At 41.4% G+C, this 15,264-nt stretch overlaps 2 protein-coding genes across 4 annotated transcripts; one reads left to right on the top strand and one right to left on the bottom strand.

Annotated features, from left to right (window-relative positions):
* The first annotated feature begins 251 nt into the window (after positions 1-251).
* On the top strand, positions 252-5,028 carry LOC123167272 (zinc finger protein CONSTANS-LIKE 9). Of its 2 annotated transcripts, none has more exons than XM_044585101.1 (5): positions 252-512; positions 2,094-2,774; positions 3,749-3,943; positions 4,345-4,631; positions 4,843-5,028. In XM_044585101.1, the coding sequence occupies exons 2-5, from the start codon at positions 2,196-2,198 to the stop codon at positions 4,967-4,969; spliced, it is 1,188 nt and encodes a 395-aa protein (XP_044441036.1). In that variant the 5' UTR covers positions 252-512; positions 2,094-2,195; the 3' UTR covers positions 4,970-5,028. The 2 variants fall into 2 exon arrangements, with proteins under 2 accessions (XP_044441036.1, XP_044441035.1); XM_044585100.1 differs by having other exon boundaries at positions 4,342-4,631.
* A 741-nt stretch (positions 5,029-5,769) lies between these two features.
* LOC123167271 (C2 and GRAM domain-containing protein At1g03370) lies at positions 5,770-13,566 on the bottom strand. 2 transcript variants are annotated; one of them, XM_044585099.1, is made up of 9 exons: positions 12,537-13,566; positions 10,399-11,670; positions 9,895-10,077; positions 9,237-9,520; positions 8,756-8,872; positions 7,921-8,183; positions 7,601-7,769; positions 7,241-7,487; positions 5,770-6,522 (listed from the first exon to the last, which is right to left on the bottom strand). In XM_044585099.1, the coding sequence occupies exons 1-9, from the start codon at positions 12,883-12,885 to the stop codon at positions 6,353-6,355; spliced, it is 3,054 nt and encodes a 1,017-aa protein (XP_044441034.1). In that variant the 5' UTR covers positions 12,886-13,566; the 3' UTR covers positions 5,770-6,352. The 2 variants fall into 2 exon arrangements, with proteins under 2 accessions (XP_044441034.1, XP_044441033.1); XM_044585098.1 differs by having other exon boundaries at positions 7,215-7,487; positions 12,537-13,563.
* Between the last annotated feature and the right edge of the window lie 1,698 nt (positions 13,567-15,264).

Here is a 15,264-nt window from a genome sequence, read left to right as displayed (position 1 = left end):
CGCGTGTCGGTGAGGGAGGGAGTGGATCGGCGGCGTGGCGTGGACCGCACCGGCGGGGGCCGGGCGACAGGGGGCACACGTGGCGCGCCTATCCTGGGCGGGAATGACGAGGGTGCCCTCCGAAAAGCGCAAAAGCGCGGGCCGGGGGGGAGATACCCTTTTCGCTTTCCCCGTGGCCCACCCGGTCCGGCGCGGGCGGGCCCCGCCACCCCATCTCCCCCCACGCTACCGCTTCCTCCTCTTACCACTACTACTTGTACCGCACCACACCCTCTCTTCCTCTCTTTTGTTGTGCTCCTCTCCTCCTCTGCTGTACATCTCTCTCTTATCTCTCTCAGAAAAATTGTTCTTCGTCCAGCCCCTCTTTTTTTTTCTCCCTCTCCCTGAGAAAAAATAGTTTCTACCGGGCTTTGGGCCGCCGGAGCGAGCTTCTGGCCGCGCCCCACCGCCTGGGGTCTCCCGGCGCGGGCTGGATCTGACGAGCTGCGGTGTTGGTTGCTTCTTCCTTCAAGGTGCGCGCCGTCTCTACCTTCTTTCTTAGCCTGTTCATGTTTCTCTTGGATTTGGGAACTCCGGTAGCGCGAATCTGATGATTTGTGTCGGTCCTACCACAGCGTCCTGTGGTTTGGATCCATTTTTTATGCTCGGGAAGCTGCGGTGTCGCTGGATTTGATTTTTTTTAAATTTATTTCCACGGCCGCCGTTTTCTTATGCTGATCACGCGGCTTGCTTTGATCCGGGGTGTTTTGCTTTTCTATTGATTTGGTTCGGGTTTTCACGATTGGGCCGGCGACTTCCGGTCGATTTAGCTTCGATTATGTCACTGTGGCTCGTGACTCTTCTACAGCAGTCTTGTCGTCTAGTTCAATTTCGATTTCTGCACTTCTATATATATTATTAGTAATCGGTTTTCCTCGAGCCATCCTCCGTTTTTAGCAGCAAGCGTAAAATGATTCCTTCTGCATACACGTTTTTTTCAGATGGATTTTTTAAAGAAAATAACGTAATTTTCCTTAATTTAATTGTCACCATGTTTTCGATTATAGATTTTTTATTAATAGGCTTCCCTTATTAAATAGGCAAAAAAGGAACGCTCGGTATTTAAATAGAGTTTAATAAAGTAAATTATATATTTATTTGCAAAGGAGATGTCAAAATCTATGTATTTTAGCTTTTATCCGCTAAAGCGTGCTTCGGTGCGCACGAACTGAAAATATCTTTTTAACTTTCAAAACAATATAACTTTTATATAAAACAACTTTTTGTACCACTTTGTTCGCACGAACGAATAGTCTATTTTCGTTTCCTTTACTTTTTCTTTTCCATTTACATTTTCTTTCTCGGCTATCTAATGCCATTTTATAGTACTAGAAATCGATCATTTTTAGTTTTCGCATTAAAAATAAACACCTAATGTTTCCTAGTAGTTCCAGCCCAATAAAATCAATATTGTGAAGTCTTTGTTCCCTTCATTTTTGTAACTCCTGTTTGATATTATTCCCCCCATTCACGATGCTTCTTGCAAACCGCTTATTGTCCTTAGGTAAAGTTGTGACAGAATATAGTTCATTCAAATGTAAACAACGATATGGTTGCAGTACCTATTGACCAGTGGGGAATATATACTTGCAAGCTACCATTGTGAATTATAGAAAGTACCGAGAGCATAAGATCCCAAGACTCGTGGTTTGTACTTTTGTAGTGGGACTCCTACTTCTTTATGCTGGTCGGCAAATCGAGGCGGAGTCCACGGGTGTACGTGCCCATCGAAACCTAAAATCTTCTTAATGAAGATGGCGGCAAGATGTCCCAATTAGGAAGTAGATATATATTATCCATGGTTTTATATTATTGTTACCTTGATGCAAGATGTCTATGTGGCACAGCATGATTGTTGCTGCATGTTTTGAACTCTTTTCTTTGTTTGAATTGAAAGGGCGGTTCCTTGGGTCAGTATATAGTAATTGCATCATGTTAGTCTCATGTATGCACCATTAAATCCCTCTGTGCTGGTTTATGATTTTATATCCTTTTCCATACTAATGAGTTCTACTAGCACACATTTTTAATGATTGATTGTCACTACTACACAGGTTTCTTGCAAATTTGGGTGATCTTGAAAGCTCGTGAAGAAGGGGTTGTTGGCCAAGTAAAAGATCCTGGAGCTGGCTTAAAGCGTTGTCCATAAAAAAATCATGGGTGCTCTCTGCGATTACTGTGGGGAGCATAGGTCCATGGTTTACTGCCGATCCGATGCAGCTTCTTTGTGCTTGTCATGCGATCGCAATGTGCATTCAGCTAATGCTCTTTCTCGGCGCCATACAAGAACTCTTCTATGTGATCGGTGTGCTTCACAGCCTGCTATGGTCCGCTGCCTAGAAGAGAACACCTCACTTTGCCAAAATTGTGACTGGAATGGGCATAGTGCTGGATCCTCTGCTGCTGGACACAAAAGACAGAATATAAACTGCTATTCAGGGTGCCCATCATCTGCAGAGCTTTCAAGAATGTGGTCATTCATTTTGGATATTCCTAATGTGGCTCCTGAGCTGAATTGTGAGCAAGTAATAAGCATGATGAGCATCAGTGACAGTGCTGTCAGTAATGGAGACAACGCGCAAGGGGACAACAGTTTGGTAGATATGGCTTGCGCAACACTTGATGAAGAAGACAAACAAAAGTCTGTGATAGGATCATCTTCTGAAGCTGCTCTGAACCTTCTTCCACCTGCTAATAATCAGACAGCTGTATCTGTGGATTCGACGACAGCTAAGGTGCAATAAGATTCTCACACATCCTTCTGCATGTAGAACTATTAATAAACTTATGCTGTTGCATATACTACTACGGTACTATGTGGCTATGCCATCGTTTTAAGATACTAGCAGCTTTCCTTCCTACAGTTGGCAAGTCCTTCACTTGCACTATATATCATGATTTTATTTCATTTTGTGCACGCATATTGCACTTGAATATTTTTTGTTACTTACTATATGAAATTTATTGCAACTTAGTAAAAATATATACCCCTACTGGATTTTTTTTCCAAAAAAGACGCTGCCTACAATATGCTAGCATTGGTGGGGTTACAAATGAATCTTGATTCTTGCCATGTCGTGGGTCATTCAGGACATTTTTGGAAATATGAACACTACTTGCTACTGATGGCATGACAAGGTTACATGGCATCCCACCAGTGGAGTGATATGTAAGATTCATTTTCAGAAACAAATTAGGGTGAGATTCTTTTAGAACAATTTTTTCAAAAAACTTTATTTTGGGGAACAAATTAGGATGTACTTTTGTTAGTAATTACTAATTAGCATATGTAAGTGAATATTAACACAAGCCAGATGATAGGAAAGCTGTGCGTATCACACTCTGTGCTTAATTGGAATGAGATACTTGCCATATTTATAACTATTGGTGGTCTACTACCACCTATGGGGTAAATAGGTAACCATGTAAAGTTCTAGCCATTCAGTATGAGTAATAGATGGTCTACATGTAAGTTAGCGGACTGTGAGCATCTACTTAGTGAGTTCTTAAGTTGGGAAAATTTGCAGATGTGTACAGATAAAAGACTTAACAGGATCTTCCCTCATTTGCATTTGATATTCTCTCATATATTTCTCTCTGTGGACTGGCATATGCAACATCTATAGGCTTCTCTTAAGTTCTTACCCTGCCCCGTGCTTCTTCAGATATTAATTTTTCACTAATGTGTGCTTATGGTTTCCTTGTGCAGTATACGCCAGACAAACATATGTTCAGCAAGGACAGCATATATGAAGATTTCTCTATGGATGATATTGATCTGAGTTACGAAAATTATGAAGAACTATTTGGTAACTCTCATATTCAGACTGAGGAACTCTTTGATGATGCTGGCATTGACAGTTACTTTGAACCTAAAGAAGCGACTGCTGTGAATTCTGATGAGGTTTGTAGCTTATTCCCACTAGCCATTTATTTAGTTAGAAAAGATGTTTTATAGGTGTTCACATTCATGTGGCGATGTTCTCATAACTGGAGTTCTCTCTTTGTTTGAACAATCACCTTGCTCTGATGTTAATTTTGTATTCCTCCGATGCAGACATACTTGAGATATAGGAGTACAATTTCATGTTTCCTTGCAAGAATTCAGTTTAAGAACTTAATGTGTAAATGATTGTTATGGTTTCCCTTTTGAATTACAATCATTGTTGAGAAAAGCATGAGCTGTCACTTTTGAATTACAATCATTGTTGGAAAAGCATCAGCTGTCACCTTTTTCTTTGTCATATTGCAATGCTTTTTCTTTCTCTTTTTTTGGCTGACCTCAAGATTACTTGGTTTCAGCAGCCCAAGCCAAAGCAGCCGGCTGCTAGCAATGCGTTATCTGCTGACTCTGGGATGTCAAATCCAGCAGTAAAAGAAGATGATTCCAGTCTTTGTATTCCTGTGAGGCAAGCTATTTCCTATTCTGGCTTTACTGGTGAGAGCATTCCTGAAGAATACCAAGACTGTGGTGTATCACCAATGCTCCTTATGGGCGAGCCTCCTTGGCTTCCTCCTGGCCCTGATGGGTCATTTGCTGGAATTAGAGACAGTGCTATCACACGGTACAAGGAGAAGAAGAAAAGAAGAAAGTAAGTGTCTTTATTATTAAACTTCCTGTGCCTTTTTATTTCTGGAAGGTGTTGCATGTTTACTTGTAACCATGTGGTAACTTTTAATCATACAACAAAAATATTCTGTAGCTTGTATATTTCTGACATGCTACTGCCTATGTAGCTCTATCTCCTATTTTTCCTTGATAGCTAGCTGACTATTCTTCATCTGTTGTGGCCCTTTTTATAGGTTTGACCACAAGATCAGGTATGAATCTCGCAAGGCTAGGGCGGATGTGAGAAAGAGAGTCAAGGGACGGTTTGTTAAGGCCGGTGAAGCGTATGACTATGATCCGCTCGACACAAGGAGCTACTGAATGCAGAAAAGCATTGTGCTTAGATTAGCAATCTTAAACCAGTGCCTATTGCAGCTGGGGTAAATCGATAAATCAGACGCTGAAGCAATCATGGCATACCCACCTCTGGAAAGAAAAGAATGGAAAGCAACCAGCGAGGCAAAAAAGATTTGAAAGTTGTGCAAGTTTTTGACGCTGTTTCTCCCGTTCCTTCTGTACAGCGGATGGATCTCGGGTCTTCTATTGCTTTCAGAGCAGTTTTGGTGAACGAAGACAACGCAACTAGATGGACTTTCTGCGTATTTCTCCCTTCTACTGACTCTGGCATCCACCTACCCTTGTTGTGGTGTTTACGGCGGTATGCTTCCAGATTGTGTTCTCTTAGGCGAAAGCTGTAGTTGTGAAGTATCCTGCTGCGTTATATTTTTATGTGAATTCTGCTGCAATCCGGAGTTTTGTGCAATTATGCATGTGTAAATACCAGGTCGGAAATAAGCCGGTGGTGGTTGTAAAGTTTGTTGTTTCAAGCTGGTGGTGGTTATGGAGCCCATGTAAACTTGCCGCCAATTTTGTGTGCTCACCCTGCCCAAATAAGGAAACCTTCAGACCTACTCGATGCTACTATTTGTACTTGAGCATATATATATGCTCAGATATGTCATTTTTGATCATCTGATTGACCTCTAGTTGCTCTGAAAAATGTCACATTTATCATCACACAGAATTTCACCGAGCCAAGGTGCTGAAAGAGTAGAAATTTAATTGTATCAGGCATGGTTGTTACTGATGTATCATCCTATCAGTAAAAAGAAGATGCATGATTCTCACTATTGTGTTCCGATGTATTGAAAATCTCAAGAAAATGTGTATGTACACGCCTGATATCAGGCTTCATAGTTCATAACAGCACACATGGCCGAAGAGACCTAGCGATTTGGCTTAACTATGAAGCTGGTTTCCCAGAACTCCAGGTATAAAGGTTCTACCCCTTCAATTTTGTTTACCCCATCAATTTTCCTTTCGAGTACAAGTGTTGAAAAGAATGGTGATTTATCTATAGGGAGTTTACAACTCCATGGACACTTGCCGGCGCTTGTGATCTAACATGAAGGCTATATCTGAATACTAATCAAACTACATTCTTCGCCCTTCTTTTAGTTCTCCAACCGTCCCTGCGTGGAATCATCCTCACTATGTACAATCCTCGCCGAAACTCAAAACTGGTCAATGCATCACCAGAAGAGGCTTTCTGGTGATACATATATGTATGTGCACCAGCAAAACTAGGATGCGAAAAATGGCTCCTAGTTAGCTGGTACGAGTTCCTTCTCAAGTTGGCTGAATGTGCAGAAGCGAAAGTAGGATGCGAAAAATGGCTACTAGTTAGCTGGTATAAGTTCCTTCTCAAGTTGGCTGAATATCTTCTTGAGGCGAGAAGACAACTTGGATGCCACCTCTTGCGTGATCTTCTTTCGATTTTTGCAGCTCTTTAACCATGCCATGCCGATAAATACTTGGACACTGCATGACTTCTGCTTGGACGAGGTCTGCTCCAACTGGTATCGAATATGGAGCTGTGGAAATTAAAGTAATAACTATGTCAGAAGTCAAAAAATCTGAAATCTCAGTTGTGACAAAATGACAAGAAAATAGACGGTAGTTGTTGCCTTTGACAAAACTAATGAACTAAAGAGAGACTATTTTTCTCATGCTTAGGTGTAATGCATACATGTGTAAACAATGTGATTGTTTTGTATAATGTGTACCCACAACTTTCTAAATTCAGAATGGCCACTTCACCACAATGACCACAGAAATCTTATTGAAAGGTTTTCAATTCAAAAAGATAATCTTATTGAGAGTCACGAACAAAGCAACCAAGATATATGTGCAGTGTTCGGTTAACCAAAATGAGGAAATACATAGAACAGAAAAAGAGGACATACAAATTCAAGATTATCAAGTTAACAAAAGGTCAATTGTTTGGCTACAAAGATGTCATGACAACCATCAAGAGGAAGGTGTGACCAAGAAAGCAACATAAGCAGAGCAGGCAAGAATACGACAAGATTAACACGATATAATATCATGCACAATTGAAATATATAGCTAATACTAAGATGTTTAATAAAAATAAAAAACTCGCCGAGCTAATACTAAGATGTTTAATAAAAATATATAGCTAATATCATGCACAATTGAAATATATAGCTAATACATGATATAATATCATGCACAATTATAATGCCAGAAAGACATTTCTTACATTGAAAAACTCGCCGAGTGGGATACCTTCAAGTGTCATCACTTCTTCAACGAGCCATCCATTCTTATCAGGCAATGGGGACTTCTGTTGGGTGCTCATTACTTCCCCGTCACGTCGTGCCACTTTCTTGTCAAGCCTGCAGTGGACTTGTCTCTGGTGCACATCAGCCCTGACTGGTTCCCATGCTGTGACAGAGTAGTCCATACAGCCAACTTTCTCCATAATTCGACGCTCCACAGGACCACCCTCAAATATGCCCATGAGTACTGGCACCTGGATGAAACATAGTAGTTGCTTTCAATCTAAAATTGTACTAACTGTTTCACTTGTTGTACATCACATAGTGGATTGTACATCATTGTCAGAATGAGATAAGGAAATCTTACATCAAAAGGTATTGTAGATGAAAATACTTCCGACATTTTGACATCCTCTATGCCTAAGAAAGATCCACCTTCCTCATTTTGGAGGTCTTTCGTTTCTGATTCCTCTTCTACCAGCTGAATTTTTTCTTCAGGGGTCAAAGACCTCGCCTTCCACAGTGCCATTATTGTTCTGCAAAGTACGCAATTCACATTTTTGAAGAATATGCTCATGAAGAGAGAAAATTAAACCGGACAATAAATTGGTGTCCCTTCAGTAGTTTATTGTGATGGCCAGCCACATATGACGAGTTAATGTCTATCATCCACGAAAACTAACTTACTTATGTGCTGCGTTGAATGACACAAAGGATTGGAGATGAAACTTGAGTCTCCCTTCATCGTCCAGTTGCTTTGCTCCATGCCTTGCATCCATTCCTCTGCCCTTGCGAAGAGTAATCAGCAGAGATGGGCTTCCCATCGAAGATAGAGTTGCAGGGAGCAATTGAATCTCTTCAATATCTTCCCAAAGAAAGAAGAATTTTGTTTTGTGGCCAAAAAGATTGGTGTAGAACCCAATAATTCTTGGGGATAAAAACAAGCGACCCTGTAAGACAGCCATAAGACTAAGCAGCCGAGCAGTCATACGAAACAGATGTTTATGTCTAATTAAGGTGTTAATTCAGATTAACAATAGCATGACCATGTGAAATATGACACTGATTACTGGTAATCATAAGTATGGTTAAGTGGTTAACAGACAATATTTGATACTCCCTCCGTCCCATAATGCAAGACGTTTTTTGACACAAAATGTAGTGTCAGAAAACATCTTACATTATGGGACGGAGGGAGTACCTTTTTATAGTAGAGCAGGAAAATCGAAACAAGGCAGAAAGATGAATAATTATATTGTTTTAACTGGGTTCAGAAACTGAATAAGTTTGAATGGAATCTTTGTACTACATCATACTGGCTGAAAATCGTGACCACCATTGTAGATTTGCATACTTTTGTAATCTGGAATGACAGTTGTGCCTATAGCTGACTCAGGATCCCAGCCGACTCTTTAATTTGAGGATACTGAATCCACTTTCTCAGCACATGGTGCTGTATTACAAAATGAATGAGGGTTTGCTTGCCGTAGAACAGGAACACAGCAGAAGCAAATAAATTTACCTGTGTGAGCATCTTGCGCTTTAAATGGCAGGTAAAATCATTGATAAGGAATTCTTCTGGTGGCAAAGAAAAGATCTTCTGGAACTCTAGGTTCGTGTGAGGTGACCGCATAGCAATCTGCATAATGAGATTGGCATCAATCAAGTCATGGACTGATTATATGTACCGTATACACCTTTATTTGTTCTGCACACTTGTGCATTTCAAAATTTCTCACTAAAATTGTAGACAGGTGTTGCATGTGATAAAAGAAACATACTTAATGACAAATAAGCATGCAGACTTTGGTCTTCTTGGTAACAGTGCAAATGTGATTATATTCTTGTAGAACTTTTAGCAAGTGAACATTTTCCAAGTTTCTAATATGCTCTACATTTATAAATTCTATGAATGCACACAATTGTAGTATTTGAGTGAGGCGCATATGGTCCTAAGAGTATGATTTGGTTTTACCACTTGATGATAGGGAATAGAGACCTACCTTTCTGCCAACCTCTTTCTCCATCCTGTCCAGGTAATCCTTCACAACTTCTGTACCCCTTGAATTGTTCAAGAAAATTCTCAAATGTAATTTTGATTGACATGCTTGAGCCAGCTTTCCCTTGAGAGGAATCCAAATGTCGGCAAGCTCAGGTATACTATATTTCAAGAAATTTACTTCAACGTGACCAAGGGAGGCAACTTCATCAAAGGGTCCATCAAAATCATATACATTTATTTCCATCACCGAGGGTGGGTCTTCCATGGCATCAAATTCAAAAATTTCTGCAAAATTTGAAAAGGTTATAATGAAACATTGCCACTTGAAAGACCTAAAAATACTTGCAAATAAATAGAAGCTCCTTTGAGCCCGTTCATACATTTTGGTTACTGGGAGTTCTACAGTTTAGCACTATGTGAATTAAAGCAAAATGCTAGCAAATGTAAATAGGTCAAATAAAGATGGCTTCAAATGTGTTCTAGTGAGTTATGAATACTCCCTCCGTTCCAAAATAAGTGCCGTGACACTTATTTTGGAACAGAGGGAGTAGCTAGTGAATATTGCAAACAAAATAAATTATAAGCTGGATTTAAATGCATTTCTAACGAGTTATGAGATGGCTAGTAAATATTGCAAACAAATTAAATTATAGCTTTACCATTCCACTGAGGCTCAAGAGTGTGAAACTTAATCGAGCTTGTCTTTGTCTGTCCATTGCAAGTAAATACAACATATGGATCAGAGTAACCAGATGACTTTGTTGCTGATAAGTTGGTCCCATCTATCAAAGCAACAGTCAGCAACCAGCCATCGCCTTTTGCTTTGACACCATGATCACCGCCTACACATTCCAAAAGACCATGTAAGCAAAGTTTGCTGATACGTGCAGATTATGAGAGTATATGTCCAGACCGGGGGCATTCCCTCTTTGAAAAAAGAAGAGTATATGTCCAGAATAATAACTGAAGATTATGTTGAAAAAAAATAAAAAGTAACAGTAACCCTTTTTTGCATCAGAATATTCGTAAAGAAGCATTTTTATCTTGTCACTGTGAAATTATTCGCAGTGATTCTGTTAAATAACACATGAGTTCATGCATAATGCTTCTGTTCCTACTAGGAAAAAGAACGGGAGTAAAACCAGAAAGGAGATATGAGCTACCTCTTTGCCTCCTTGCCTGGACAAACCGTGCAATCATATTAAGGACACGTTGTCCTTGCAGAACAAGAACTCCACAAACCACAACTTCACCAACAGAATCTGGCAAGTCCAGGCCAGGGAACTCGAGACCTTGAATTATACTAGGACTTGCAAGGATGATGTGTGCAAAAACATAAATAAACGCAATGACTGAGGATACCACAGTAAAATTTCCAAAGATTCGGAATGCTAGTTTCCAATCAGATTCTGTTTCCGGTTGCACTGAAGACAAGCTTTCATTATTTGTTGTTGTATCTTTTGCATCAACTGGTCTGACATTTTGAGCCAGAAGTTCAGAGAACTGATTGAAGTTGTCCTTCAGTCCTTGTTTTGCACCATTTTCTATCATGCCCTTCATCATGGTACTTTGCATGAAATTTAAGCGCCAAGAGATTACAAGCCGTGATGATATTTCATCATCTCTTAGTTCAGGCCCTGGCATTATACAGGTTAAAATCTCCACCCTAAAATTATTGCCAAAAGGGACTTCAGGAGTACTGACATCTGCTAAAACTGCATACATATCTCCATCTGCCTTCAGATATGCCACGTCTTCTGTTGCTTTCACGGCCTTAACTAGTTTAGTAGCAGCTTTTGTGTAGGTTACAACCCTCTTCAAGATCTCACCGTCATTTTCAAGTCTCCACTGTTGAATATCCAGACCAGTAGTCCCTTGCATCTTTGCTAGTGATTGCAGAAAGTCTGAAGTTGGTGAGAAAAGAAGTGTATTCAAGTCACTGGGTGCAACGGCATAAACCTGATCAATAAGAACTCCACCTGACAAATTTCCAGGCATATCATTCCCTTCATGCTTAGATGCAAAGGATTTTAGTAGTTCATCAAACGACATATTTGCACTAGTTTCAAGATCCTGCTCATTAGAATGTTGTGAGCTTGTTAATGGCGTTTCTTCAAGAGTGTCCAAACCACGGTCATGCTTGAAGAGAGGTGGAACAGAAGCTTCTGTGTCTTTTGGTTTTACTGAAAATATTTGATGTAGCCGGTTGACAAATGATGGAGCAGCATTTGATTTATCCTCTCTGGTGATTTCTGCTTCATCACTACGTGATGGTGATGTGGATAGTTCTATAGGAATATTTGGCAAAGAAGATCCCTTCCTTAGTTCACTTGATTTGTCTGAACTTGATGCAAAGTCGTCTGAAGCCCAATGTGCAAGTGTCGCTGTCTCTTCAGGGTAACTTTGAGATAGAGATATGGTAAGATGAATTTCTCCTACAGAAGATGTTAGCAGCATGTAAATAGTTGTCCACACTGAAAAATATGTCATAGTCTATACAAAAAAATAAAACAGGACAATCATGTCGGTCAGATAGGCACCGTTTTTGTTCGGCTTGTTTGAAGCCAAAAAAGCCAATCAATTATTTTTTGTTGAGATTAACCGATGGGGAATGAGTGGCAAGACGTCCATCAAACTAGTGAGCGGTAATATTGATGCTAATAGAAAAAGAGTCCCCGTGGTCTAGTCTTTTATGATTCATAACAGATTAAGCCATTAAATACATCATTCAGGACATAAACAGCTGATAGTGGGTTGGAAGCTAAGTATAAGTATAAAAAGGCAGTAAACCTATGACAGGCATACATCCACTACTGTATTGATTATGTCAGAAGTTTTGGATAATCTGGGAAGTAATATATTCCTAGAAATGATAAGGAACTGCTAATTGTTTCATAGCCCAACGGCGTGGCACCCTGCTCCTCAGGAACCAACTATAGATTGATTCATAGCAACTGTGGCTGGGGGGCATCGGTATGAGTTTTCCCTATAATTTGCCAGATTTGAACTCATGACCTGTTGCTTGTGAGCCTTCAGATGAGTACTACACAATTAACTAAGGAAAGAATATGAACAACATGATGCATGTATGGAAGGTTACGGACAGAAGCTATTGCCAAAAAGAGGATGCAAAAAGGAGGGTTAAACTAGCACAACCCCATCTATCACAACACTGGGTCGGTCACTGTCCAACTACACGAATTCAGAAAAAAAAAACACCACACTATCATCACCATGAAACAATTATTTAACTAAGAAAAGAATAGGGGAAAAAATGATGTATGGAAAGGAAGATGGTTACCGCAATCTCTGATCTTGGACTTCTTGCTCTTGGACTGCAGCGGGTACCAGCGCGTCCCGAGGGAGCGGTTGTCGGCGTCGAGCACGGCGGAGAGGGGCACCTTGACCTGGCCCAGGAAGTCGTCGGAGAAGTACTTGTCCTCGTCGGTGATGCGTATGAGGAGCTCCTCCTTGAGGTCCCCGACCCGGAAGGCGAACTCCTCGTCCCACACGGGGTTGGCCGACTTCCTGATCACCTTGGTCTTGCCCCGCTGCCTCCCCAGCTGCAGCTTGGCGTACGGGTCGCACAGCCCCTGCGCCTCCGCCGCCGGGAGGTTGCGGGCCTCCAGCACATGCACCACAAGCCTCATTTCCTTCTTCTTTTTTTGTGTTGTTGTCAAGATTGATTTGGGCGGTCTGCGTGGTTCAAATCAAACCAAGAAGCTTCGATCTCTTCTTTAACTTTTTCTTTCTTCAGACTGAAGCCAGGTTCTTGGGGAAGTAATTCAGAAGGAAATCATGGCGGCGGTTGGGATCGAATCATCAAATCAGCGAGAAGTAGCAGAAGAAGGTGTTGGCTTGCTGGGTCGAGGAAACGCGGGAGAGAGCTGAGACCACATAAAGTTCCGAGCAAGCAAGCGAGCAAAACGAATCAAACAATCCAGATTGAGGCGCGGCGAATCCGGGGAAAACGATGGGACGCTTTCCAGAATGAAGCAACAAAAAGGAAGGGGATCCCCCGAAAGACCAGGAAATACTAGAAGATTCGAGAAAAGGAACAGCGATGAGCGCCGCACGGAGAGGATGCACGGCGAGTCGAGTAGGGCTCAGGGTCTGGCGGAGAGCGGGGCGGGGTTCCGGCGGCGGGAGGAGGGTTTCTTGGGGGAGGGAGGGAGGGAGGAATGGGCGGTGGGTTTGGGGCATTGAAGACTTTGATTTGGGGAGGGAGAAGAGGAGAGGAGAGGAGATGGAAAATGAGGGAGAATTTTTGGAGAAAAGGAGTGACTTCACTGCCCGCGTCGCCTCCCTCCTTCCCTCTGCTGAGGCTGCTGCTGACTTTCAAACTGCCGCAGCCCCCGCAGCCGCAGCTCAGGTCGTGCTCGCACCGCCGCCCTTCTTTCTGCCCCCTCCCACACGCCCGTTTACCACGCTCATCTCCCTACGTCCGCGAATAAGTGTACATTTAGCTTTTGTCTTAAATCAAACTTTTAATACTTTAACCACATTTCTAGGAAAAAGTAAAAGCATTTATGGCACCAAATTAGTATCACTATATTCGTTTTGAAATGTACTTTGATAATATATCAATTTGATGTCACGTATGTTATTATTATTTTCAATAAAGTTGATCAAAAATTTAAAACTTTGACTTAGAACAAAAGTCAGATGTACACTTATTCGCGGACGGAGGGAGTATGCAAAAAGGAGCCCATGAAGTGTACCCTTTACCAAGTATGATTATTATATTCTTCTAGAAAAGCATGATTATTATTATCTCTTTTTTCTAAGTTAAAATTGTTGTCTCCTATCCACGGTGCTGGGCTAAATTCGAGATTTGCTAAGTTCTTTTAGCGGCTTAAAAAAATTCTTTTAGCGGCTTAAAAAATAAACTGCCTCTTTCACATCTTTTTTCATAAGCCGTCTCTTTTATTTATTGAGGCTTTCAAACTAGTTATGGTATAACTAACTTAGAAATCTCAACAAATTTCATAAAAAAATCTCAACAAATTTATGTGACGACTTTTTTTTAAGCTGGGGAGTGGCAACTTATTTTTGAAACCGTCCAAAAAAATGGTTAAGCATCCATAATACACAAGTGAGGGACCTTGAACCATCTTTTGCACGGCTCATTCCGGCTACCTTTCTTAGCTAAAGCATGAGCTACATCATTAAGCTAAACACATGGACTACTCCCATTAGTAGAACACATCTAAACCATAGGCTTCCGTGGATGTGAATAAAACCTTGACTTCCTCGACCATAGGCCTGTACACACATAAATCTCTCCCGGCATTATTGTACAAACAAGTCCATTGCTGATGCGTTCGCTGTAACGCAAGGGTTGTCTAATTACAACCAATTCTTTTCTCCTTCCTCTTCCCATCTCTATCGTTTTTCTCGGTGTTCGGCTTTCCTTTTTAGTCGAGGTCATATCTTGATAGATAATTTTGTAACGAATATTACAATAAGTATGGCTAGATTTATCTATGACGCAATGCGGTGGTTCGGGCAATAAAAGCTTTCATTGTCATCTAAAAAAGTTGGCTTAGCTTTTCCAACGGCTTTCTCAAACCTATCATATCACGCAACATATGCATCTTTGTTCTTCATGACTATTAAAAGAAAGATAATACATGATATGATTTGAGGGGCACGTCCTCTCGCTCGAATGCTATAGGATTAGAAAACCACTTTATGTTTGATCAAATAGTGTTTACGCCACAAGAAAACGAAAACTAGCTGTTTCTTAACTGCAATATTTTGGCTACAGGATTTTGGATCGAAAAAGCCCCCACGTCGCCTCCTAAGGGCGGCTCGGGCGAAAACCACATCCACCGCCGCCGGTCCCCTTCCTCCCTCCTCATCCCCTCACCGCAGCCTGCGCACGCCACCGGGCAAAGCTCGCTGGCGGCCGGCATCGGTGGGACCTGGTCCTCGTGCACTCGCGGCGGGGAGGCCCTTCCCGGTGGTTAACTTGCTCTGGATCTGCGTGGCGGTGGCGACTGGTCTCGGGCGGCGCTCCGGCGGGC

Source organism: Triticum aestivum, chromosome 7D (genome assembly GCF_018294505.1).
Source record: "Triticum aestivum cultivar Chinese Spring chromosome 7D, IWGSC CS RefSeq v2.1, whole genome shotgun sequence".
Classification (NCBI taxonomy): Eukaryota; Viridiplantae; Streptophyta; class Magnoliopsida; order Poales; family Poaceae; genus Triticum; species Triticum aestivum.
Note: the sequence above shows the minus strand (reverse complement) of the source record. Positions and strands in the feature narration are given on the sequence as shown.

Coding starts and splice junctions, on each gene's coding strand:
- LOC123167272 (XM_044585100.1), top strand. CDS start 2,196: ATGGGTGCTCTCTGCGATTACTGTGGGGAGCATAGGTCCATGGTTTAC. Junction 3,944..4,341: donor CTGCTGTGAATTCTGATGAG/GTTTGTAGCTTA, acceptor ACTTGGTTTCAG/CAGCCCAAGCCAAAGCAGCC. Junction 4,632..4,842: donor GAGAAGAAGAAAAGAAGAAA/GTAAGTGTCTTT, acceptor CCCTTTTTATAG/GTTTGACCACAAGATCAGGT.
- LOC123167271 (XM_044585098.1), bottom strand. CDS start 12,885: ATGAGGCTTGTGGTGCATGTGCTGGAGGCCCGCAACCTCCCGGCGGCG. Junction 8,184..8,755: donor AGCGCAAGATGCTCACACAG/GTAAATTTATTT, acceptor GCTGTCTTACAG/GGTCGCTTGTTTTTATCCCC. Junction 7,770..7,920: donor TCATTCAACGCAGCACATAA/GTAAGTTAGTTT, acceptor CGTACTTTGCAG/AACAATAATGGCACTGTGGA.